Source organism: Apostichopus japonicus, chromosome 3 (assembly GCF_037975245.1).
Source record: "Apostichopus japonicus isolate 1M-3 chromosome 3, ASM3797524v1, whole genome shotgun sequence".
Taxonomy (NCBI): Eukaryota; Metazoa; Echinodermata; class Holothuroidea; order Aspidochirotida; family Stichopodidae; genus Apostichopus; species Apostichopus japonicus.
In genome coordinates, this window is record NC_092563.1 from 26,490,407 (window position 1) to 26,516,883 (window position 26,477).

Here is a 26,477-nt window from a genome sequence, read left to right on the forward strand (position 1 = left end):
TAATCTAGTTAGTCAGTTGAATCTAATGAGTCAGTCTAATCTAGTTAAGTCAGTTGAATCTAGTTAAATCAGTCGAATCTAGTTAGTCAGTCAAATCTAGTAAAATCAGTCGAATATACTTAAGTCAGTCGGATCTAATTAGTCAGTCGAATCTAGTCGGTCAGTCAAATCTAGTCAGTCAGTGTAATCTAGTTAAGTCAGTCTAATCTAGTTAAATCAGTCGAATCTAGTTATTCAGTCAAATCTAGTTAAGTCAGTCAAATCTAGTTAGTCAGTCTCATCTAGTTAAGTCAGATGAATGTAGTTAGTCAGTCGAATATACTTAAGTCAGTCGAATCTAGTTAAGTCAGTCGAATCTAGTTAAGTCAGTCGAATATAGCTAAGTCAGTCAAATCTAGTTAAGTCAGTCGAATCTAGTGAGTCAGTCGAATCTAGTTCAGTCAGATGAATCTAATTACTTAGTCGAATCTAGTTAAGTCAGTAGAATCTAGTTAAGTCAGTCAAATCTAGTTAAGTCAGTCGAATATAACTAAGTCAGTCAAATCTAGTTAAGTCAGTCGAATCTAGTTAAGTCAGTCAATTCTTTTAGTCAACCCTCCTACCAACCATTCATGTCTCTCTTACCATTCATGCGATTATTTTTGAATTGTATGATTTCAGTTGTGGATGCCAAGGAGAGCAGCAAGGTAGTTGGAACCCTGAATGTCAGCGTGGAGTGTGTAGCGGGACTAACAGCAGTTCATAGAGATCTGCAGGGTGCCGGCATGGAAAGTCTTTACCCTTGAGGGATTAAAACTGGTATCATTTCTCGGCGACTTTAGATCAGAGAGTGGCTGTGGAAACCCTCTCGAAGAAATCTGTCGGGGTCACCTGACGTATCCAACAGCCCTGGTTGACAATATTCCAAAGTAATGGAGGGGGCGGGGGGGGGGGGGGGAAGGGAGGTGTAGTTACAGATACTTTCATTGGACAAGGTCACCCTCAAGTATTTAATATAGAAGCATATACAGCTATGTAAAGAAGGGTCTGTTTCCATAGAGACCATGTGAAGGTGTGAAGCTGCTTGGAACAATAACAATAGCACCACGTTCAATTTCTTATTCTACCTTCAAGAGCTGGTCTGCAGCAATCTTATCAAAGAGATTAAACATGATCTTAGTTACGATGTATTTGATCAAACTAAGATGGAATATTGTCTCAGTTGTGACGTATTCGATCAAACAAAGATGTTCCCGTCGCATCTTTAAGTCCTCAAGGATGGCCGAACAGTGAGTACATAAGTTAATAAGAAATCCATTGTCACAATGCAGAGATGTGTCATTTCTCACATTCTGTGTATATTTATGCACTTCAAAATCCGTCGTTATGTTGGGACTTGTTATAGCCTTGAAAGTTTGCAGGGGTAAAATATTTTTGAAAATATTTCCTAATATCGTTAACGTTGGCTGAAGTCAAACTTTATACTGACAGCGTAGTTCAGTCGATGGAATCTAATGCGGTCAAAGCCTGTTACATAGACGTGAAATATTTTACGTTAAAACTATCTCAGTTACAATACAATAAGAACATGAAATTCTCTCATAAACTTAATGTTACTTTGTGGATAATTTTGAGGATACTATGCCTTGATTTATGTATTCAAGTATGTTCGTCCACCACTGTCCTTTTGTGATATGTATGTGTATATATCTAATATACATATATTTATATATATATATATATATTTATGTATATTTTTTTTGTATTGTGCATATGTGCTGTATGTATTTTGTACGTCAGTTTTTAAAACTCACCTTGACAAGACGATCAAATAAATTCCAATTGATGGCAAAGATATTTTTGAAGCGTTATCATTTTTATTTCAAACATTTCTCGTGATGATTATTATCTATGAAACTGAAATAGTATTAATACAGTTGAACAAGATTTCCATCTATTAAAGGCTTAAGAAATACATAACTTGACCTATACGCATTTATCAAAGTTATAAACAAAAGTGAAATCGGCTTTATCTTTGTTTTCCAACAATCATGAATTTAAAACTGAACTTAAAAAGGTGTACTTCGCCAATGGTAATATATAATAGGCTTATTTTCTTACAATAATGATCTTATTAAGATCTCCCCTGTCTTTTTGAAGTCTTCAATTTTCCTGAAGTACATTATCAACATGAGAAAAACTGCTTCATCTCATATTTACCCAAGCCCCCCCCCCACCACCACCCCACTATTGTAAAAGTTCGGTGGGGTTTTCCATATTAGCAACAGCAGGTAGGCAATCATGTCTAGTTTCTCAGGAATGTACACTTTCTTTCTATGCTTTCTTTCTATGTACATTTAGTTCCGTTTCCTTCTCTCTTTCTTTTCTTTGGGGGAGGGGGGGAGAATTGGGAGGGGGACTGCAATACAGTGGTGTCACCAGACTTTTCAGTCTGGGGGGTACAGGGGGGCACCAGCATTTGTTGGGGGGCACTTAGGTGGATACGGATCGCCGTCCTGGGGGAGGGGTCTAAGGGGAGGGGTGCCCCTCCCCCTTTGGAAAATGTTCGCATACGAAGGATGGACTAGATGCAAAATGGTGCCACATTTGATGCTAAATTCGATCTGAAGATATCTCCAGAAATTGCTATTTTTGAGGTAATGATTTTAACAGCACGCAGAATTTTGCAGAGGATATGAGCCACATGCTGTCGATATTATGCCTAACCCTATCAATAGAACCTACATTTGTTGAATTAATGTGTGCATGACCCCTGACTCCTTTCTTGTCCTTCTCGTTTTCTCCCATTATCTATTAAGATGTTACAGGTTCCAGCATCGTTATTGGCTCCTATCAGGGATCTCACCATGCAATCCGACGGTCAAGGATTAACTTTTTCATTTTTTCGCAGCTCACTGCTCATACTTCTAAATTAGGATTAGATCTTTTACTGAAATATCGCTGACCTATTAAGGTGATCAAGAGTACAATTTTTATGTAGAAAAAGGGCACATTTTTAACATGAGGAAAAGTAGGGGCACGTGTCCCCCAGGTTCCGCCGCCCTTGCCAAATTTCCAGAGGACAAGAAATTCGGGCAAAAGTCCTGAAAACTTCGGCAGCCCTAGAGGAGAAAATATATATATATATATGTATATTTTTTGTTTCTCCTCTTAGGCTGCCCGAATTTTTCAGGATTTTTGCCCGAATTTCTTGTCCTCGGGATATAAATAAATATATATATATATATATATATATATATATATATATATATATATATATATATATATATATATATATACATGTATATATATATAAGTAAATGCCTTGGTAAGTACAGCTGTTACTCGGAGTTTCACGCCCTGAAAAGTTCTGCCCCCAAAACTGAAATGGTCCCGTACGCCTATGAAGCTGGTGGAGAATCGAATCCATATACCTCAGAGTCGTCGATATACCTTTCGTTTTGGTTAAATTTATCTTTGATTTTATTCATTTCCACCTGCATTTCTAAGAACTCGTTACGAGACAATTTCGGAATTGTAGCTGTAGTTTTCGGTTTGGGAGGTAAAGGGGGGTTGGGGGCTGGCCTTGCCACCCTTTGCGGCGAGGGATCGTATCCGTATGACTGACCATCATTACTATCCACAACACGTGAAGGGCCGTTCTCAAAGGGATCCGCTGTATCAAGGCGAGGACCACGTGACGACGTAGGGAATGACTCGTTCACATAGCCGGCGGTCGATCGGCCATTTTGATTCCCATCATCGAACTCGTAGCCGTCATTTGCTGGCCGAGAAGTACCTGCCCCATCCGTCCTAGTAAGAGGGCCGACTGGGCCATAGATGGGTACTTTTCCGATGCCAGGAAGTTTGATGACAAATCTCGTTTGGCTCTGATCTGTCGACGATCGGGCGTCTTGGTTCCTGTGATCCTGACCAGACTCTGTTCTACCGGGCGGTGGTGAGATATGTTTCTGTTCTACAGCACAGCAACATGTACAGCAGCACAAACTCAACATAAAGACAACAGTACAGACGATAAATGTAGTCAGACCAGTCACAATAATCGCTATGATGACGTCACCTGAAAAGAAATGATATCGTCAAAGTGTTAGAACCTTAGAATGATATGTATATTGTAATTAAAATGTGGTGCTGCATTTATTTATTGGAAGTAATTCCTCCAGGACAGGGGAAGCTCATTGGTTTGGGACCTTTGCCACCGAGGACTTCATAACTTTCGCTACATGCCTTCATTCAAACTTATGTTAGGTAAGTCCACACACGAGACACACATGCATGGGCATGTAAAGGCGTTAACCTTTTCAAACTGAAAGTGCACCATTCTCAATGTCAGACTTTAACGGTGACATCCCTATGTTCCGACGTCTCTATGTTCCGACGTCTCTATGTTCCGACGTCTCTATGTTCCGACGTCTCTATGTTCCGACAAATTGTTTGGACTTTATTTTTTTTTGCCAAATTTTAGTCGGACCCCATTTGTGACCCAATTTTTTTTCGGACCCCATTTTTTGGACCCAATTTTTTTGGACCACAATATTTGGGACACAATTTTTTTGGACCCATATTTTTGTGTGCAAAATTTTTACCAACATGTTTTCGGACCAATTTTTTTCTGACCAATGTTTTTTGGGACCCCAATTATTTTGGACCAAAATTTTTCGGACCCAAATTTTTTTGGGACCCAACTTTTGCACCAACATGATTTCTGACCAATTTTTCCCTGACCCCTAATTAGGTCCACAAAAAATGGGTCCCAAAAAATTAAGTCCGAAAAATGGGTCCCCACAAATTGGGTCCACAAAAATTAGGTCCAAACAAAATTGGGTCCACAAAAAAATTTGGGTGAACAAAAATTGGGCCAGAAAAAAAATTGGGTCCAAAAAATTGGGTCCAAAAAAATGGGCCCGAAAAAAAATGGGTCTTAAAAAATTGGGTCCAAAAAGACTAGGGTCCGAAAAAAATTGGGTCACAAAAAAATGGGTCCGAAAAAAATTTTGGTCAAAAAAAATTAGAGTCCAAACAATTTGTCGGAACATAGAGACGTCGGAACATAGAGACGTCGAAACATAGAGACGTCGGAACATAGAGACGTCGGAACAAAGAGATGTAACCACTTTAACGGTATAGGTTTTGTTTACAAATGCACAACCATGATATTTTTTTTCATATCTCAAGAAAAGTTATAATGTGGCAAGTTCCAATGCCTCAAGAAGTATACGGAATTGCATGATGCTACATGTGATGCAGTATTTCTCGGGTTAGCGTTAGGGTTTACCCTGGGGGTTAACTCTTACCCTAGGGCTTTCCCGGTCCACAAGATACGTCATTGATTGGGCTGTATCATGCATGATGACATTGCTCGACATATTAAACTGTGTACAAAACGGTTCTCTTGAGAAATACTGTCACGTGAGGATTGGTTGACAAATGATATTCACTAATCCATAAATCATTCATTTTGCGTCAATTACAAACAATTAAGTCAAGAGCTGGTAAAGCACTGAAAAACTCACTAACGTATTGGATGTAAATAAATATTCATGATGTCGTATACATAATTCATGTCGTATCAAAATCATCACCCAGTTGGGACGATTTTTTTATACAATGCAGCCTGTCCCGCTTTCATAGCACTCGTATTGTCAGTCCGAGCAGTATGAATATCATGTTTCTATCAGATCAAGGTTAGCCTAGGTACTGTTTGTACGGTCAATACCAGTGCTTCGAGAGCATGATATTGGAGTACAGTTTAGAGAGGTATTAGCATTAGGAAATTGTTCCAACTGGCTGATATAATAAAAAGTCAAGATTCGATAAAAGAACTACGAAAACTTACTGGTAAAGAAGGTAGATTCAGCATTTTGGTTAGAACTTAGGCATTCACCAGTACATGTGGTAGTTGGGAACTCTATTGAAGAAACAAACATAAGAATATCATTATATTGCAGTATTATGAATTGAGTGTTGGCAAGATGGTCGCTACATTTCAAGCCGTACTTGAGAGCCATCTCTAATCATTGCAAATAAGAAACGGAATTTCTTTCAAATATGATTTAACTGATATGGTTATCCTACTATACGATTTCGTTTTAATATTCCCCAAATTTCATCAAAGTAAAATCAACCTATAATGGACTTAAAAAAGTTAGTATTCAACTCGTGTACATCCACTCCATATATGCAAACATATAAGCATAATATTAAATTGTGAGTGATCGCTTTTTGAAACACTTTGATATACAGGAATCAATCTGAAGCAAAATTGCAACTGTCATGATTGGACCGGGCTTGTTCAGAACAAAGGGACATAGGCCTATATGAAACCTCGTTACCCGCTTATGCGGTGGTTGGCGTAACACACAGGCTAGTCTATTACCTTCTCCGTTATGTTATGATAACTTCACAGAGCATATTTTTTGTTGAGTTGATATCGACCTTATCAGTAAAATATATAATTTCAACTTATTGGTTACTAAAACGAATTCCCATGAGTGCCATGACTAAAATTTTATTGATATTATAGAGAAACCGTTAATTTTTCCATTAAATTGATTTAACAAAGATGTGTTGCCAAAATTCCTTATTATAAAAAAGAAGCAGATTAAAGAACTGACAAACAGCGATTTTAAGTTGTGTTTCGAGAGAGAAAAAACAGGGTTTGATTTTCTTTTTCGGAGGAGAGTTGAAGGGGTGGAGAAGTGGGTGTGGGTGGGGCATTGCGTTTTCGTACACTAACGACCTACATGTGCTTTACTGTCCGCTTAGACAAAGTAAGCTACCCATTAAAAAAAAATTGTCCAGGTACAACATTTCTTTTTGATATGTTGCAGAGGAACGTAATCTATAAGCATTCCAGTGAAATAGGTACATATAATAATTGAATGCAAATTTCATCACAATGCTTACGTTATGTTCCTCATTAACATATCAAAGAGGAATTTTGCCCTGGACTATTCTCCTAAGTTGTGTACAATGCAGGTATATAGGGGCAAAGAAATCTCACCTTCCACTGTAATATTGATGCTACAATTTGTTGTCAAGTTAGCCTTATCTTTGAAGATGTACTCCACAACCGTTGTTTCTCCTACGGGAAGAGGGTGCATTGGGAAGTGGCTTTGGTAGACTAGTTCTCCACCGCTTATATTATTCACGCTGTGGGGTTCTGTCCAGTTGACGGGTATATAGTGAAAACCCATCTCTTCTGGCTGAGTGGTTATCATCTGGTCACAGTCCTCTACCAACGGTGCGATCGTATCTGCGGATATTAATGTACGTATTTTTATGTATTGTTTTATGGCACCAAGTTATATACATAGGCGTATAGGAGCCCAATTTGATTTGGGGAGGGGGGGGGGGGGCTGTTACGACTTGCCCAAAATATATAACCAACATTTTTCGCACATTTTTCGCATGCATCGGTTATTATATCGCATGCCAATAACATACAATCATTTGCAGTGTTATAATTACCCTTTCATATTGGTAATAATTATTGGGGAAGTCGTTACAATAATAATGATAATAATAATAATATCAGTTTAACCATTGCTAAAAAACACATTGCAAATTATTTTTCTTTCAGTTGGTACCCGAAAAATTCTCAGATATTGCCTGAATTTTCACAATTTTGCGGGGTGGGGCTGTTGCCCCAGCCCCGCCTCCTACGCCTATGGTAATGGACACTATACATGCAATGTCAAAAGGTTCGAAACTTTACTGTAGGCTACAGTCCTTTGCAGAATAACATTTATTCTTGTCTTGGACGGGATGTGATTTTTTCACTTTTGAAATGTAAAAGCTTGCCGCATTTTTATCTGCGAAGATTGCACCTTGAAACGACTTTAAATGGATGGGTTGCCTCGATCCTTTTACCCGCTAACAATCATAGCAGTCAGAGCTCTTCAGATTCTTCTGTACATGAGGGGGTTCCCTTTCTTTACAATTGATGTAGCTAGCTATACGTAAAGTGCAGAAAGCTACATCTAGCTATACCTGGTCATAGCGAAATGATAACACTTGTTGACAACAACAGATTTTACCTCACATAATATAAGGTCTATGTCAAGATCGACAAGGGTTTAATGTTATACTTACCAAGGACGGTCACCTTGAATGTACACTGATTGGTACCGAGGGATGCAAACATAGCCGTTACCATGGTTTCAGTGTTGACATTGTACAAGGAGGGTATGGGGACTGGTCGTTCCTCTCTTCCATCGTCATATCGTGCTATTGGTTGTGGATTAGGCGGCAAACCAAGCAACGATCGATCCGAAATCAAAACGAGATCGACGCAATTGTCAATCACTGCGACAGGAATAACTGTTTAGGAGAAGAAAAGCGAACGATTATTGTCATTTCATGTGATCGAAAGCATAACGATGATAACATTTGATACTACTGGTGACGCCGCTGCCGACGATGACGATGGCGATAATGGTTATGGTTATGCCAGTGGTGGTGGTGATTATGGTGATGACGACGACGACGATGACCATGGCGATGGCGATGGTGATTGCGATGATAATGAAGACTTACCTTGTGATATGATAGTCACATCAAATTCACAGGAAGCTTGGACCCTACTGCAGTCCGTGAATGTGTAGCGAACCGTCGTACTTTGTCCGACTTCCACAGTTATAGGTGGACCTGCGTCAGGGGATCTTTCGACGTCCACCCTCCCACAACCGTCAGTTGCTGTAGGCTCAATAAAATTAATCAACACCGGAGGGCTTCCTGCTATAGCGGTCTGTGTGATATCGGCTGGGCAACCACTCACTATTGGTGGTTCCAGGTCTGAAATGATATACGCTATTGTTAACTTAACATACACCCTGCAGTGACATATTTTCATTTGACTTTAAATCGTCCAATTTGGAGTTAATACGTCAATATATATATATATATATATATATATATATATATATATATATATATATATATATATATATATGTATATATATATATATATATATATATATATATATATATATATATATATATATATATATATATATATATATATATATATACATATATTGACTGTTAATCGGTTATCCTGTTACAACTTGTGTTTAATTGTGATCCAGTTAATCGATTAATTTCTTTCGACTTTTAGCGGCAGGTTATATAAATCTAAGGGTACAATCTCTACCAAGTCCTGCAGCATTCGATACATTTAGCTAACGCCCCATCGCGGGCCCGTAGCCAGCTTGTCAGTTTTGGAGGGGCAGAGTGTTTTTAAAACGTCTAAGCCATAGTGTTCTGGAGCGCTAACGTTAACGGGACAGTTACTTTTTCGTAGCCTATATTATTTTATGAGTGATTTGTAGAACCGAAATATGTTTCTATTGTATGATTTATGTCGCTACCTTGGTTTTGCGTACACGGATTATGATTGATTCTCTGCATGGTGTTCCCTAAGGTGCCGTTTTTAGGGATGTAAAATTTAAAATCTCACGGGTTTGGCAAGAGAGAATGATAGATCTGAACTTGATAGATTTTGTATTGCATTGAAAGATTGTATGGATGGCTATATTTGAAGCATTGATTTATTGCGGATCGGACGATGAATAACTCTATTTAACGGTTTCTATTCTGGGCGGTTTACTGTAGTTCCAGATTGAGGGTGTGTGATGAGATTATTTTGTAGTCTATTTGACAGTACAAGTTGCAATTTCAAAGATAAAACACAAGAAATTGTTTGGAAATATTGAATACTTGGGTAGTTTACCTTGTACTGATATGGCGATGCCACATGTAGTTCGCCGGTTTGGAAAGTCAAACAATTCATAAACTAAATAGTTGAATTGGCCAAGAAAACCAGGAAAAAGATGAGCAGGTTGAACAGGTTCCACAGTCCATGCTAAATCCTTTTCATCTCCCTCTATAGAAACAGGTGTCGGCCATGATGCAATTGGTACCGGTACTTCCGAATCTATGATCTCAAATGTTTTACTGCATGTAATGGCTATATTATCTTCGGTAGCTAGACGTAGTGGAAATATAAAACATTACAGCGTCTGTTTAATTGCATTGTCATAAATAAAAATTGCAACTACAAATGTTTTTATGAGATATGATGGCACATATACGCATCCTTCTTTATCATGTATGAAATAACTAGAGTTTAATAAAAAAAAAATGTTACTTTCTTCAAGTAGGTGAAAAATGGTAAAATGGAAAGAAAAATCCTGTTTTCAAGAAAACGAACGTCACGAAACGTATACTTGTCACAACGATTTCATTGCCAATGTAAACCTAGTGGTAAAGAGCTAGCAGACTAAGTCTGTATTAGGAACACACGGGAAGGGGTATCAGCCAACTCACATGTATGGCGGGAAGGGGGGGTGGGAGCTGTAAACATTCTCCCAAAGAAAAGTGTCAAATTATAATGCCTCATACTAAGAATATAAATTAATAATAAAAATTGTTAATGCAAACTTTTGTTGATATCTAAACTCGGAGTTTTGTTTCTTCCACAATCCCACCTCCCACACCTCACATACCCCTCCTCTCCCCACTCCACATACCCCCTCCCCGTCCTCCGATCCGCAATTGACGGGAATGAAATATTCGTTCCATTTGGGAAAGAGAGTTAAGCGACGTCACAAAGCGCTCATGTATAGCAAAGTGAGGAAATGTAAATGATTTTGGTTTGCTGGTTGCCAACTTCAGTTTTGGGAATTCGACCAAACTTATAGATCGTTTATCGACCAAACACCAGTCTCAAGGACTTTTTAGTCGCATTTTCCCTTTTATTTTAATATCGTGGTTAATATACCCAAAAAAAAATAGATAAATGATCATCCAGAATTTGCACGAGAGAAACAAAATGTTGGAGTAATTATGTTGCTTCTTTTAGCGTGAAAATGAAATAACGTTTCTGAAGCGACACTGTTATAGTGTAGCCAACTTTAGCACCTAGTACCGAGAGATCCAAAAACCAGGCTAAATCTATGGTTTGACTTCCATTCTGTACTAGGATTGCAAACTTTCATTCAGCTCTTGCGTAAAGTACCCCCTCCCCCCCCCCCTTTGTTTGTTTTCGTTGGTTTACATCGTGGAACTAGTATACACCTAGCCAACTGATAATCATCAGTGTTATGTCCAAAGGACTAAAAAGGGATCCTCTCCATTTCTATGGTTATGTCTCGATACCTCCCGGAAGGTAATTTCCTCTATAAATTTCTTCGAACGCCGATTAACGACATCATAGTATTTAGTCCCTTTACCTTTTGTAAGTTAGACTATATATTAAAAATGTATATCTTTACTTATGATAACTTGTACATAACGCTTGGAATTCAGGGGTTTTGCTACCTGGGATAAAACCTAACGAGAGGAGTTTGGGGCTATACAGCCCTGGCCATGACCATGGGTCAATATTATTGTGGGAACTTTACGGAAAGAAGAATAAAGTTTACTCATTTGCATAATATACTTAGCAAAAATGAAGGCTTCAGGAGGATGAGGGGTGATACTTGTGAAGAATAAGCATTATACAATTTGTAAGAGAAAGAACGCAAGATACGGGGGAGGGGGTTGGTGAAGATGTTTTGGTGGCAGAATCTTGTAATCTTACCACTTTGATAGACGACCACAAATTCATATGTTTGCAGAACTTTTCCCTTGGTATCTCTGAAAGAATATGTCACGGGATAGAAACCACTAGAATACGCGGAATTAGTGCCTATTTCCGGTTGAACCCTGGACGGGAATATCACAACTGGACCGATGTAGGTGCTTCTCTCCACATTAAGTGATGGCCGTGGCCAGACTGCAGAATTCTGGTTACTTGGTGTGATCACAAAGAATTCGTTCAAATGTAATTGTGCAAGCTGAGATACTTGAGGTGACGCCACTGTATAATGTGTAAAAAAGTGAAAAATCAGAGGAAGGGGTTGGGAAAAGACAATACAAGTATACCTCATGAGTAGTTTAGCCAACGAGTGTCACAAGGGTGGGGGGGGGGCTAGGGTGTGAGGGGAAATACATCTCGTATTCTGACTATGATCACCCTCCACATCTTAAAATAGGATAAATATTTAAAACACCATCGAAAACCCTTCACATTCGCAGCAGCATAGACCACATTAGGAGGAGGGGTGAATGCATATCAGATTCTGACCACTAACACCATACACTCCCAAACATATGATAACATTTTTTTGTGTGGAAAAAAAAACATCAAAACTGTCAACATTTGCAACAGTTGACCACATCAGGTAGGTTTAACTAAACAAGATAGCCCTTTTTTGGGATACATTGTTTTGCTTATGATATTGCGACAAAGATCAACACGAAATTAATTTTTATTTAACAATATTAATAGATCTTCGAAATTATGAAAAGATTACAAACGAACTTATAAATTAATGCCACATTAAACTGTAAAACCTTATCCCTAGTACAAACCACAGACAATCACACTACTGAGGTGCAAGATGATTTATAAGGGGGGCTACACTGTTAATATGAAGCTTGTGAAACGTATATAAAAAGCAAACTTTTAATTTAGTCATTGGGCCAACTTTATTAAGAAATATATAAGTAAACAGATTGTGGAGATATTTAGTTGATACCTATCCAGTAATGTATATTAGTACTAGGTACAGGATCTGACATGCCGATGCGTTGATGAAGGTATATTATAAACGTAGAATGTCCGTAGCTTATTTATATATATATATATATATATATATATATATATATATATATATATATATATATATATATATATATATATTTATATATATATATATATATATAAATATATATATATATATATATATATATATATATTTATATATATATATATATATATATATATATATATATATATATATATATATATATATATATACATATATCTATATACATATACATATATATATATATTTATATATATATATTTTTATATATATATATATATATATATATATATATATATATATATATATATATATATATATATATGGAAATATTAAACTAGTATTTATGTTATATGTATAGGCAAGGGCGTAGGAACCGGGGGGCTGGGGGCGCCAGCCCCCCCCCCCCCATTAAAAAATATGGGGGGCGGAAGTATCGTTCCCCCCCCCCCCCGCTCCGCAAGTCAGAAAACCCCTTTTTCATTTCCAAGTGAGAAAAAAAATCTCATGTGAAGCACCAAATTACATCTAAGGCCAGGTGAAAATGCAAAATTCTTTACAAAATGGAGTGGGTGTTGAAGTGTGCTATATTGCACCAAATTGCATCTGAGGCCAGCTGGAAATGCAAAAAAATTCCAAATGGGAGGGGACACCCCCTCCCCTTAGACCCCTCCCCCAGGCCGGCCATCAGTCTTCAGCCCCCCCCCCCCACTCAAAAGTACCTTCCTACGCCACTGTGTATAGGTAAAGTGACATGGAGCCTGGGTCGAAAACCAAACAACTTTATCAACTCTCAACCTATGTCGCCACCCCCCCCCCCCCTTTTTAACATCGAATGTGTGATATATTAACTGGATTTTGGTCAGCAATACCTACCTTCTGCAATGGTTTCCACATTAAACGAGCAATCAGTAGTTATACCGTTTCTATCTCTGAATGTATAGGACACTGTACCGACAAACGGTACGGGAAACATCTGACCGGAACTATGCGATTGCTCTATGATGACGTCATTCTCATCTTCATTCGGCTGTATCTGGGGCTCGAGCCAATCCACCTTGACCATTGATTCTGAAGACACGATTTCGATATCATGAGGACAACTCAGAATACCAGGACCGATAGCTGTTGATTTTGATTGATAGGCAGTATGAGGATAAGAATCGTACCACAATGAATATTCATGATTTCGTTGTCCGTCCTTATGCTACAACCGACAAGTTTAAATTTCTATTTTAGATCAAACCATTGAGCCTATGAGTTTGCATTATTAAAACGTCATTCATAGCGCTACATTCACTGGCGGTTGCAAGTAGAAAGTTAACCATGAACGGGATCGAATAAATCAAAATGCTTGTCGTGTTCTCAATTGCGCAAGCGCAGAGATCACTCGTGGGCAAGATCAACGAGATCAACGACAATATTTATTACCTGTGCAATGTTAGACACGACCATCATTTGTTTTGATCCGCCTACTAACCGTCCATAAAAGGTTCGTGTTCCTACCTAACTCAGCCCTGGAAAACTTGAACCCCCCCCCAACCCGTCTTGCCCCACACACACCCTTGAAACTCGAACTCTCATTCCATCCCTGTCGGCACATTCAAGTTTGATAAATACTGTTAAGATGGTGGACTCACCACGTCCTACGATGACCCTAAAATGACATCTTTTAATCTCTAGCGCCGAAGGTCCTTGATATCGATATTCGTAACTAAAGTCCTCGTGGTTTCCTAAAGCGATGGTATCACCAGGCACTACCGCAGGGTAAGCTGATGGTTGAATCACACGGCCGAGGTAATCGTAGGCTGTTGGTTCCACCCAGTTGGCAGTAATTTCTTCAGATGCAAATTGTCGTATAGTAATCAATGAAGAGCAGTTACGGATCACAATATCGTCTGGAATATAATAACAACATGGATTAAATTAAATTTGATCTAAGTTGCCTCCACGTGTCACCAACTCTCCGAACACGCTTCTGCAATCGTTTTATTTCACCGTTGCACAATTACCAAAAGAATATTCAGTGATCTATATAACCTTGTTAAAATGTTAAAATTCATGCCAAGTTATCACAATACCGTAACCGCAACAGAAATTGTAATACAATTATGTCACTTATTTCCTTATCGATGCAACGAGTGAATGAACAAAATGATTTGGAAACATCGAATGAATAGTTATTTTTCTCTTCTTATTCGAAAGATAAAATTCAAAAAATTCAAACATAACTTTCCAATGAGAAGAATTTACTCGTCAGTGGCGAGATTAAAAGGTATATTTTCGGGGTTTTCTTAGGGGGGGGGGGGGGGTGAGAGCAATCATTGGCATTATGGGGTTGATGTTCTCTGAAAATTAATTGTGATCGTCTTTCGTTGTTTATAACATCCACGTAAACGATGAAGCTGAATAACAGTGCTTACCGGGATAACAATAGTAATGATCAACTCCTGCCTCACAAATTTCTCCGGGAGGGCAATTATTCTGAGTACAAAGATCGAAGTCAGGTCCTGGGAATTTAAAAAAACAACAAAACGATTCGTATGAAAGAAGTGAGTTAGAAATAACGGGGATCTGTCGTGAGGGCGTTGTGGTCAAGTGGTTAAGGCAGTAAACTTGTGATCTAAGGATTACAGGTTCGAGCCCTGGCCAGATCATTGCGTTGTGTCCTTGGCAAGGCACTTTATCTCCATTGCCTCTCTTCACCCAGGTGTATAAATGGGGACTTCCGAGGTGACATGTAAATATAGCTGCGTGCGCCGGTTTGTGGCTGCACCCTATGGGATGTCCCCTAGGGGACACATGGCTGTGGTGCCCCAGGAGAGATTGTTTGAATTGTGCACACTTTGGTGTGTAGGTGTGACAAGTTACCAATGACCAGACTTAAGTACAAAGCGCATAGAACTTCTGGATTATGCGCTATATAAATAACGGGATAATAATAATAATAATAATAATAATTATTATCTTTCAGTTTAAGGCACAGTGTATTGATCCTCATACACCACATGATCTAACGTACTGTATCAATCTAATTGCTATACTTCTTCAAATATGTTTTAAAAAGATCTTGTCTTCATTAATTACGAGTCGATATCACCAGGTAGGTATAACAATTTATTCCGCTCCGGTCTTCTACACCTTTCAACTACGCCGAGACATTGTGTACCCTTTATATACCTGCTACAAATATGTCGAAGGAGCAACATCTTTGATTCACGCGATCTGGGCTGCCGTCGTTGAAAAAGTAGATGACGTTGTGTACTCCTGGTCCAAACTCGTCTCCTTTTCCGTAAGTACTTGTTGCACCAGTTCCGCAATCAGGATCGTCCCACGTCACCGAAATGGTGGCCTCTGATGACGAAACTCGCCGGAAAATTGTACCTGGGCATCTTGAAATACCTGTTAAAAGTGAGAAATGAAACTATTCATCAGCCAGGTATTAGCTCGTCCTGAATCTATATGAGTACATAGTCATTAATTTTAAAATTGTATAGGCTTTTTTTTTTCTTGTCTGATCAGTATGTTGAAACACCCTTGCATGTCAAATACATCCGTTGTGGATTCTTCGTGATAGAACACTAAAAGATAAAAACTTACGTTATGGGTGAGGTGGGACGCGGGATAAAAGGGGGAGGGACGAGTTGTAGGGGACGGGGGACGGAGGAAGGGGGGAGGGTGTTTACACAATATTATGATTAATAGACTTCTGAAGTTTGTCAGGAGTTCCATAAAATACAACTATAGTGATATAAATAAAAATGTTTTAACACCATAAACTGTAGAATACCTAGGTACAAATATAGATGAAAGACAATAGATCTTGCATTGTAATGATAATTAACAGGAAGGAGAAGAGATGTTAGATATTTGGGAGACAACCCATTGAGAATCCTGCAATTTTGAAACTCTATACGTTCAACCGGAAGCCAATTTATCTTCATAAAATGCGACTGAGAGTTACAATGTGAAGTGCGAGGATTCACATCCATCACAAAACGTATAACTTTGTCTCTGACAAAACCTTGAATCTATGTTCAGTTTGGTACAGTTTAGTAAGGCCACAAGACCACGAACAACAGGTGTAATCAAAAACACAAAGAATGAAGGAGTATAGGCCAGCAACCTTTTGGAATTAAAATCAATGCAGTTGCTATATTCTGATACATCAATGTTAATCTATGGCATTTACCCTGAATCTTTCTGCAGATAAGTCAGAATTGATCCTGACTTAATGAACACAAGACCTACATTGGTTCCATTACAATAAATCTGAAGTATGGGATGCTTTTATTAGCTTCCTATAGTTGGTCCAAATATTATATATTTAGTTTTCCCTAAAATGTATAAATACAGGTTGTTATCATTAACCATAAATTTAGATTTCTCTCGCCAGAGTAGTTACAATAATATTTGTCTTATTTCCTGACACTAAATAGGCAGAATCGTCAACATATAGGACCAATTTACAAGAAACAGCTGAATACATTATTATTAACATAAATTGAAAATAGGAGTGGACCCCAAAACCCGATCCTTGGGGCACTCCCAAATATATAAACTTTACTACCAGATAACACACCACTAATAACGACAACCTGATCTCTGTCTTTCAAATATGAAGCGAACTAGGAGACAACACTCTCTGACATTCCACAGGCTTTAAAGGAGAAATAAACCCTAGCTTTTTTGTATCCATTCTTACATTTTGACAGATGGTCTTTCCAGTAAAAGCAATAGAAAAGCATAGAAATCCCTTCTTTGAGATGAAAAAAAAAAAACGATTTGAATGTTGTTCATGTGTCGCGCCATTTTGTTTGAATTGAGCCAGTTCCCGGATGTACCGTGACGAAAGCGAGCCACTTGGCGTATTTCCAGAAAAAATGGTGCCAATCCCTAAAATAATTACAATTGTACTTTCAACAATAGTAATGAATAAACTATCGATCAAAAAATATCTTTTGTCATTATTTATCTGTAAAAAATGCTTAAAAAGTGTGTAAAATTTATCATCTAGCAACATCATCACGATCAACAGTGTCGAATGCTTTTTGTAAGTCAATAAGTGTACCATCCGAGTGTCGTTTCCAAGATCCATTTCGGACCTAACATCATGAGACACTTTGTCTGTAGAAAAACCAGGACGAAATCCAGATTGAAAATCGTACAAAGGGACTTTTTGGTTTAAATAATTTTCAGTTTGATTATAGACATGATTATGGAAAAAAGCCAGGTTGTTAATGATTTTTAGTAGTTCAATCTCACTAACGGGAACTAAGTTAAAATCAATTTCAGAGACCTTCAAATTCCTATGAACATTAATGACATGGTGGTTACCATATCCCCACCCCCTTCCCTAACAAACAGGTAATTTATCACCAATATTGGTAAAGTACTCTTTAAATTGTTCAGCTTATCACAATGTATCTCTTCATTGATAACCCATAACCTATGTTTGATGGAGTCACACTTTTTCATTTAGCAGGAGCACCTAAATGTTTTTATATTTTCCAGAGATCCTTTGGGGGAGTTAAGTTAATATTGCTCCTAAAGTTTATCATGAAAGCATGCAGCTTGATAGCCTTACGAATAAGTGTCTGAGTCTTGTCTCTCAGCTGACGGAAGCTAGACAACTGAGAGTCAGTTTTAGTATTTTTCTTTTAAACTGAACGAAGTTGTAGTCACGGAATCTAATGAAGTCTAGTATATTTCGCATCGACACATGGTTCCAGTCTTTTATTTGATATGAGTCTGCTTTATTTGGGGACAATATTATCCAAAATTAAACTTAGTCCAAGCTTCTAATACGTCGTCATATACAGTCTAATAGCAGTGATTAAATATGGGCTTAATGTGCAGGTGTTAAGGGATGACTTTAGTTCAAACAATTTTGTGTTATATCATAATAATAATAATAATTATAATAGTTATTTTGTACGACGCAAAAGCGACCAAATTTGGGAGAAAACCACGTCGGGTGGCTTCCAATTCAACATTTTAACTCAAATTTGGAATCTTTACAATTTAGAAAGTCATTTCAGATGGGGAAACCGTAGATTGCTCTTGGATGAAAAACCCACATGACCCGGCCGGGTATCGAACCCGGAACCTCCCGATTGCTATGCCGCATTGCTTCAAATGCCACCGCCTTTATCCACTCGGCCACAGCACTGGATTTCAAGTATACTGTATACTATAGCTATATATATAGATCAGGTTACTTTTCAATACTATAGATTTTCCTTGTGAAGTAGAACCGTTTAAACATCTGAGATTTATTAATCAATTCGGATGGATTAATAATTAATAATTAATTTGTACAGATAGTGAGCTCCTCAGGCAGAATCACCACATATATATATCAATTAGTCTAGCTTATGTCAGTTTGTCATTTTCAATCATGTATGAATCATGAATTCATAATCTGATATTAATATGAAATAAAAATATAGAACAAGTACATATGTGAAAAACAGTTGATTAATAATAGGAAGTAGTAAGACCAGGAATGGGAATCCGAACTCATCGTTTGTCTTAAAGGGGCTTGTAAGAATTGTATATATTGTAGATGAAAATGAACAGGGATAAGGATAATAATAATACATAATATAGGATGTAGTAACATTACATGCCATACGACTTTCTTAAGGTTAGATTTTAGAACTGATTCAAACTCACATCTCAATGGTATACGACGTGCAGAAATGGAAGTTCCCTTTTATTAGGTGTTTTATAGGAACCGAAACATTTGCATGACAACTTAATAAGGTCTCTGTATTCCATATTGTCTGTGAATTTGATGAATGTACGGGCGTAATACGCTTTGAAGAAAAATAAATCACAATGAAAACGTATATAGACTCAAAATTTTCCAAAGGCAGACAGACCACAATGTAATATAATATAATATATTGTAATACAATGTAATATATTACAATGTAGTATAATACAATTGCTCTCGGTGTCGGTTCTTTGGTATAGTGTTTGCCGGGTTCGATGTATTTACCACTAAAGTGTTTTTCGGTGGCTAAATAAGTAATGAAGTTATTCAATTCTGTCCTGCATCGATGTTAAGTAATATCTTACTTTCTTAACCAACAATAGTTTGCGGAACCTGATGGTATCACATATTGATAACTGTGTATGCCCCTTCTGTTATCGCACAGTCATTCCATTAAAGTGATATATTGGGTCATGATTAATAAACTGATTACGCCCTTAACTATTGTGACATGATGTCGCAACAAATATCAGACACAATGACATAAGACATAATGCTATAACGTACACTGCCTTAAATACTTATTTAATAAAACCCCCACTAGAACTAAGAAAGTGTCGGGTATAGAACAATGCACCAATTATCGTAACTTGTTACATGTTAATTCAGAGTTACGTATTAAGTGTGTTGGTAAAGCATCGTACTTGTGTGGTCTAACCATAACTGACAATATTGATCCAGGCGCGTAACCAGGAATTTGCCAAGGGAGGGGCGAAACTGTAGATTCGGCATTGCAAACTATCTAAGCGTATAGCGCCACCATCAGTTGGCGAGAAGCGTACAAGAAAATTTTGGCTGAAAATGCCTCCCAGATCGCTAAAAATGGCACTTCCCAGGCCTTGTAAGTTGCATCTTAGCATTTTCTCTTTTGAAAATACTAGCGATATCATCAAAACATTTTTTTTTAAATATGCTCAACGGGGCAGCCGCCCCCCCCCCCCTTGGCTACGCGCCTGTATTGATACTGAATCTATGTTAACTATAAAAAAAATAAAGAAATATGATCTGATTGTTTGCAAAATAACAAATTTCAAAACTAGGAGCACGTCGTAATTTGGCACGTTTTATGGAATTTGAACAAAATTCGTAAACTTTACAGAACATTTGTATTATAACATTAGAGCCTGCTTCCCATGTGGACTTATAGTTTCGACTTGATTATGTGACGTTGCAGTTTGTGTTGAATTTGGCACAATATTGTATAATGTCATACGCAACTTACTGAAAGACGTGGGATCCTCAAAAAAAGCATTTAAAAAATGTTACTTTAGACCATTAAACTCTTACCAGGATTGGTGAACGTGGTCATAGGGTTTAACTGTAATGCCCATAAAATAATTGTGGGACACAATTTTTTTTGTATTGTTTTTAAAGGTTAATGAGTCACCCCTACTTTGTAACTAACATATATAGCTAAGAATGCTGTCTTGGTATGTGTGAATGTGAATCAGCTTGGTCAAAGTCACACAAACTTACAACCAAACACTATACAGCTTTAGTATAACCTGCGTCCATTCTGCACCATGAATAAAGGCCTTTGCTATATGCTTTAACTTCTTTGTCAAAGCGATTTCCAGAGGTGTACAATCAAAATTGCACGTTTCTACAATAAAGACTCATGTTTTGTTATATAGTTGCTATTGAACGAGCATTGTGATCATGTGGTGTCAAAGCCGTCAACAGAAATCAAGTCATACAAACCAGGCAGTTGTTATGGACTGAAGGGGAGTGAACACGAAATGTTGTAATTATATATATATGGTCATTTGCCAAAATCGTTAATCTTCATTTCATTTGACAGAGTTTGGTTCATAGTATCTCTTTGAGATCCTGCTTTAGGAATCACAGATGATTTCGAGATGGTTAGCATGATGGTTGAACTCTGGAGTTAGGCAAAATATGTCACCAACACACCAAGGGCGGACTGGGTCCCAAAACCGGCCCGGGCATTTTTCACCTAGACCGGCCCATTATTCATTGATATGTACATTGTGATCGCCGTCCCGGGGGGGGGGTCTAAGGAGAGGTGGGGGTCACCCCTACACCACTGAACTTTTTTTTAAGTTAAGGAATGCTTAGATGCAAAATGGTGCTCAACTTTGTAGGTTACAATCATCCTTTAAAAAAGACCCAAATATAATTTTCCAGAAGCAACACTTGATTAAACTTAAAACCGTAAACAAAAAGATATGTATTAGACTGGATTTCATTTAGTTTTTCAAGCATTTTGTAACAACATGCTTGAAAAAAATGGAAAAAAAAACCTAAATAAAATCCACTGAAACATATATGGTCAATAACACGAGCACATGTCATGTCTACGAGAGAAGGAGCCTACGCAGTTCGCTGCTTCTGGCAGCCACACCATCAATGATATTTTTAGTGTCAAGTTTGGCAAGATCCTTTTTTCTACAGACATCAACATAATTCGCCTCAAGATGTTCGTCGACGACTAACATTTGTCTAATTTGATAACCAAACAGTCTACTGTATGTGGGTCATTTTTATTCATACATAATCTCTCAAGAGTGATATCCAAATAATCTAATCAGATTTTACCTTTGTTTACTTCGAGGACGAGGTGCAGATTAATAAAATCTGTATTCTCTGCCAATGCTATGTGTCATAATGCATTGGTCACCGTGTTGTATATCTTGTTGTAAACATATTAGCATAGCCGGGTTGCCAATAGCACGTTCTTTTAATACGACTAACTAACATGGTGATTTCATGAGCTGATTCCCACAGTTAAAAAAAATATTTCTACACAGCCCGTCTGTATTCTTTTAACTACTGTGAAAATGGGCTGTAATTTTTACCAGACTCCCAGCCCACCGGGCCACCGGCCCACTGGGCATTGCCCAAATGCCCGTGTGACCAGTCCGCCACTGCCAACACAGGTCTAGCAGTCATCATTTCGTTATTTTTCAACATATAAAACACAAGTTCGACACATAAAGCGGAGTTTGCAACACAAGTTTGTATTAATTCAAGGTATATTGTTCCTTTTTCAATTAAAGTTTTAAGTATTTTGGTTAAATAGGAAGGTTTTGAATTGTCCACCGCGGAACAAATAAAGGCGGAACTTATTGTGGTCGAATCCATTCCGTATACCATTCTGAATTATTCCTCCCATAACCCTCCATATATACCCGATCCCCATTTGATTATTTGGGGGACATATCAACGACGTTCGCCCTAAATCCTATATGCAAATTAGACCACATAGGTGAGTAAGCAGGGGAGAATATTTCGTACGGCTAGTTTGAGTACTGACTACTATTTGGAAAAGGATTTCTCCTTCAGATAGACATTTGAGGTTTTTGGAGTATATGAACAACCTCTTTAACAAGACTAACATAATCCTATATAAATTTCTGTATTCCGTGCTTGCGTGGGGTGAGAGTTCATAGCCTGATGTGGTAGCAAACACCTCCAGTCATAGCCAGTCTGTTGTGACTCGGTTTATGGGTATAAACAGCTCTTTGTTTGAATTTTATTGACCTTGTTTTCTGTCAACCTGTCTGAAGCCTTTTGCTTCTGATGGTGTTGAATTGACACCCTATACCTTCAATAGAGAGAAACGTAGCTTTCTCAATAAAAATCTTTCAAGTATTTTCATTTTAATTTTTTCCTGAACAGAGAAACTTTAACGTTAATTAAATCTATAACAACCGTGCTTATTTAACTGTACTATACACAGCATATAACGAATTCGAGAGCACATTTTGTAAGTGTGGTCTGTTTATTTGTTGCATATACGAAAAACGCTAAAATAAAATAAGTTTTGAGGTCAGCTGTAACAATAGACACGAACCACACATATGTAGGCCTAGCTGTCTCATATCGTTATTTTTTCAACATATAAAACACAACTTCGAACAGAAAGCGGAGTTTACAATACCATTTTGTATCAATTCAAGGTATATTGTTCCTTTTTCAATTAAAATTTAAGTATTTTGAGTAAATAGGAAGGTTTTATATTGTCCATCGCGGATTAAATAATAGCGGAACTTATTGTGGTCGAAACTAAACGTAGGCTAGAATAATGCGTCACCAAACAATTACATTTTGCCAAGCAGGCTGCCCCATCCCCACCCCCCCCCCACCAAATGATTTCGAAATCTATACCCTCCTCATTTCCCCTCCGCCACTCTCATAAGATGGGGATGTAAAAGTTTAAAGTACTAATGTTTAACCATGTCAGATATAAATATCGATAAAGGAGCTTCTTGACCAAAGAATATATTCTGTATAGCACTTAAAGGTAATACGCTTAAACCTCGCGCTACGATACATGTTTAATTATCACAGAAGGGAAAGCGAGGAGGTATATAGAAAGATTGTCCACATCTTTAGTCATCTGTATTCTGTACTCGCGCAAGAGCCCATAGCCTGAGGTGGTAGTAAACTATGGAACGCCAAAAGGGCAATGTATTTTGTTGTCTCCTTTGATGTTGTCTCCTTCGATGCTGTTGTCTAATTTAATGTTGTTGTTTACTTTGATGTTGTCTCATTTGATGTTGTTGTCTCCTTTGATGTTGTTGTCTACTTTTATGCCGTTGTCTCATTTGATGCCGTTGTCTCATTTAATGCCGTTGTCTACTTCAATGTTGTTGTCTCCTCTGATGCAGTTGCCTCCTTTCATGCCGTTGTCTACTTTACTTGCCCTTTTGGCGTTCCACAGTAAACACCTCCAATCACAGCCAGTTGGTTGTCACTCGGTTTTTCGGTGGGTATATTGACAGCTCTCTGTTCGAATTTGTTGACTTTGTTTTCTGTCAACCTATGTCTGAGGCCTTTCGGATTTGATATTTTTTGATTGAAACCAATTGAAAATCATTCAAGTATTTTGTTTTTATCTTTTCCTGTACATAGAATCTTGAACGTTAACCCTATCTCATATACATATAAAAAATATAAACAATAGGACTAAGAAAAAAATGGCAAAAAATAATCTGGGGGGTATATTTTTCAATAATTTTCAATAATGATGACGGCCAGTAGGCTAAATGTGACTACTCTGTCAGGTCTTGTTTTCAAGCTCGTGAAGTGCTATTTCCTGCAATCTGGGAGGCATTTTTGCAAAATTTTCTTCACTACGCTACGCGCCAACCATGGTGGCGCGTAGCGTAGTTTTACCTACCAAACGTCCCCCCCCCCCCCCCCGATAATTATGATAGATGGCCACACTCATGATCTGCCGTATACCAATCCCAAATAGCTTCCGACGCCCTGATATATATGTTTCTATATATGTGTGAATGGGCGTGTGTGTAAGTGTGTATGGTAGGCCTTTAGTATATCCATGTGTAAATGTTTAATTTTCCTTTTACCTAGGCTTAGCCTTATACCAATGGAAACGACAACGACCTTTGATGAAGAATTTTTACTATTAAATTAGGGTAAAGGTAAATGTGTACTCACTCGGGGTCCCTGCTTCTGAGTACCCAATCAAGATAGAAATTCCCAGTAGCAAGACTAATCTCGTTGATATAGTGTATGGCTCCATTTGTTCCTCATTCGACGTGACAAGTATATAGTCCGGTAGCAGTTCGAGATCTAAACTATATAGTTTGATAGAACCAGCTTTTCAAAGTCATCGTTGACAGTGTTGACAGTGTAAATTGTTGACTCACTAACCCTCAAATTCATTCAACCGTAGCATCTTTTGTGAAAAAATTCTAACAATTGACACAATAATTTTTGTGGTATCATAAAAGTGTCTTGGGGTAAGAAGCAGTGTGTTTTTGCTTTCGTTTGCAAAGGTTCCACTTGGGTTATTTCTGACATTTCCCCCCCCCCAATATTTTAGGTGGGGATATAGTATATGATATTCCCCCCCCCCCCCCATATTTGGTGGCATACTTTTTTTGTGGCTATAAGAGCATATTTTTTATGATATCGCTAGTAATTTCAAAATATAAAATGCCTAGATGCCACTAAAAAGGCCTGGGAAGTGCCATTTCCAGCGATCTGTGAGGCATTTTCGGCCAAAATTTTCTCTTACGCTTCGCGCCAACTAATGGTGGCGCCACGCTTAGATAGCTTGCCTACAAGCTTCGCCCCTTCATTGGCAAATTCCTCGCTACGCGCCTGTCTAACCGTGTCACAATTTGTTACCAAATATGACCAAAAAACGACACAGACTTTCACCGAGAGTAGGTTTTACTTTTTTTTCGAAATGAATTTGCTAGACGGACCGTGGACGCATATCCTGGTGGGGACAGCGGGACGCGTCCCCACTAACTTTTTCAGTGGTGGGGACATGATGTACCGTGTCCCCACCAACTTGTCTTGACCAGACGCTGCATTGCAAATTTCCCTGCATTGAACTTTGGCGCAGTTTGATCCAGCATTGTGCAAATGACATGCAGCAGTTCTAACTTTATTACATTTATCCACAGTTGTTAAATTTTGGAAGGAAATCGCATTTGCGGCTATAATTGTTTTCTGGGAGAGGACCCAGACCCATCGTATGCAAAAGTCTACTTGGATTATTATTTTTTTTCTGCAGACGCCCATGTGTTTCCCCCAACTTAAATATCTAAGCCATGAGATCTCAAATTTAAGGAGGTTTTGGAGCATTATTGGGACTGGGAAGTGTTATTTCCGGCGATCTGGGAGGTATATTTGCCAAAAAAAGTTCTTGTACGCTACGCGCGAACCAATGGTCGCGCTCCGCTTAGATAGTATCAGAGAACAGATACGCGTCCTACCATTATCCAAGACTGATCTGCGCCCATGAGACGGACCGCATCCGTAATGAAAATTGGTATATATATACACAAAATATCACGAAGCGCGAGAACAATTATGGGGATGTAGTTAATATGCGCCTGCACCCAAGCAAATGTCCCCCAATATTTGAAACAAAACGCCGCCCCTGATTTCTGATATATAGAAGTGTTGTGATATGGCTGACTTATTACAACATATCGATCATGCGAAGGCTTGGGTTTCAATCACTATACGCATGCCCGGCAACATAATGTTGCATCAGTCGATACAAGCTATGATATTGGTGTGACAGTTCAGAATAC

At 38.1% G+C, this 26,477-nt stretch overlaps 2 protein-coding genes across 4 annotated transcripts in view; one reads left to right on the forward strand and one right to left on the reverse strand.

Moving 5' to 3' along the window:
• LOC139965656 (protein fantom-like) overlaps positions 1–1,836 on the forward strand; it is a 33,373-nt gene extending 31,537 nt beyond the window's left edge. For all 3 annotated transcript variants that reach the window (XM_071968260.1, XM_071968262.1, XM_071968261.1), the window contains one exon: positions 661–1,836. In XM_071968260.1, the coding sequence (XP_071824361.1) occupies positions 661–785 (125 nt within the window). In that variant the 3' untranslated portion in view covers positions 786–1,836. The remainder of the gene's footprint in view (positions 1–660) is intronic.
• A 1,395-nt stretch (positions 1,837–3,231) lies between these two features.
• On the reverse strand, positions 3,232–25,028 carry LOC139965657 (hyalin-like). The gene is made up of 12 exons (XM_071968263.1): positions 24,862–25,028; positions 15,834–16,055; positions 15,077–15,163; positions 14,294–14,551; positions 13,530–13,778; positions 11,585–11,863; positions 9,734–9,988; positions 8,539–8,796; positions 8,095–8,322; positions 7,004–7,255; positions 5,837–5,908; positions 3,232–4,060 (listed from the first exon to the last, which is right to left on the reverse strand). The coding sequence occupies exons 1-12, from the start codon at positions 24,944–24,946 to the stop codon at positions 3,381–3,383; spliced, it is 2,925 nt and encodes a 974-aa protein (XP_071824364.1). The 5' UTR covers positions 24,947–25,028; the 3' UTR covers positions 3,232–3,380.
• Positions 25,029–26,477: the final 1,449 nt, after the last annotated feature.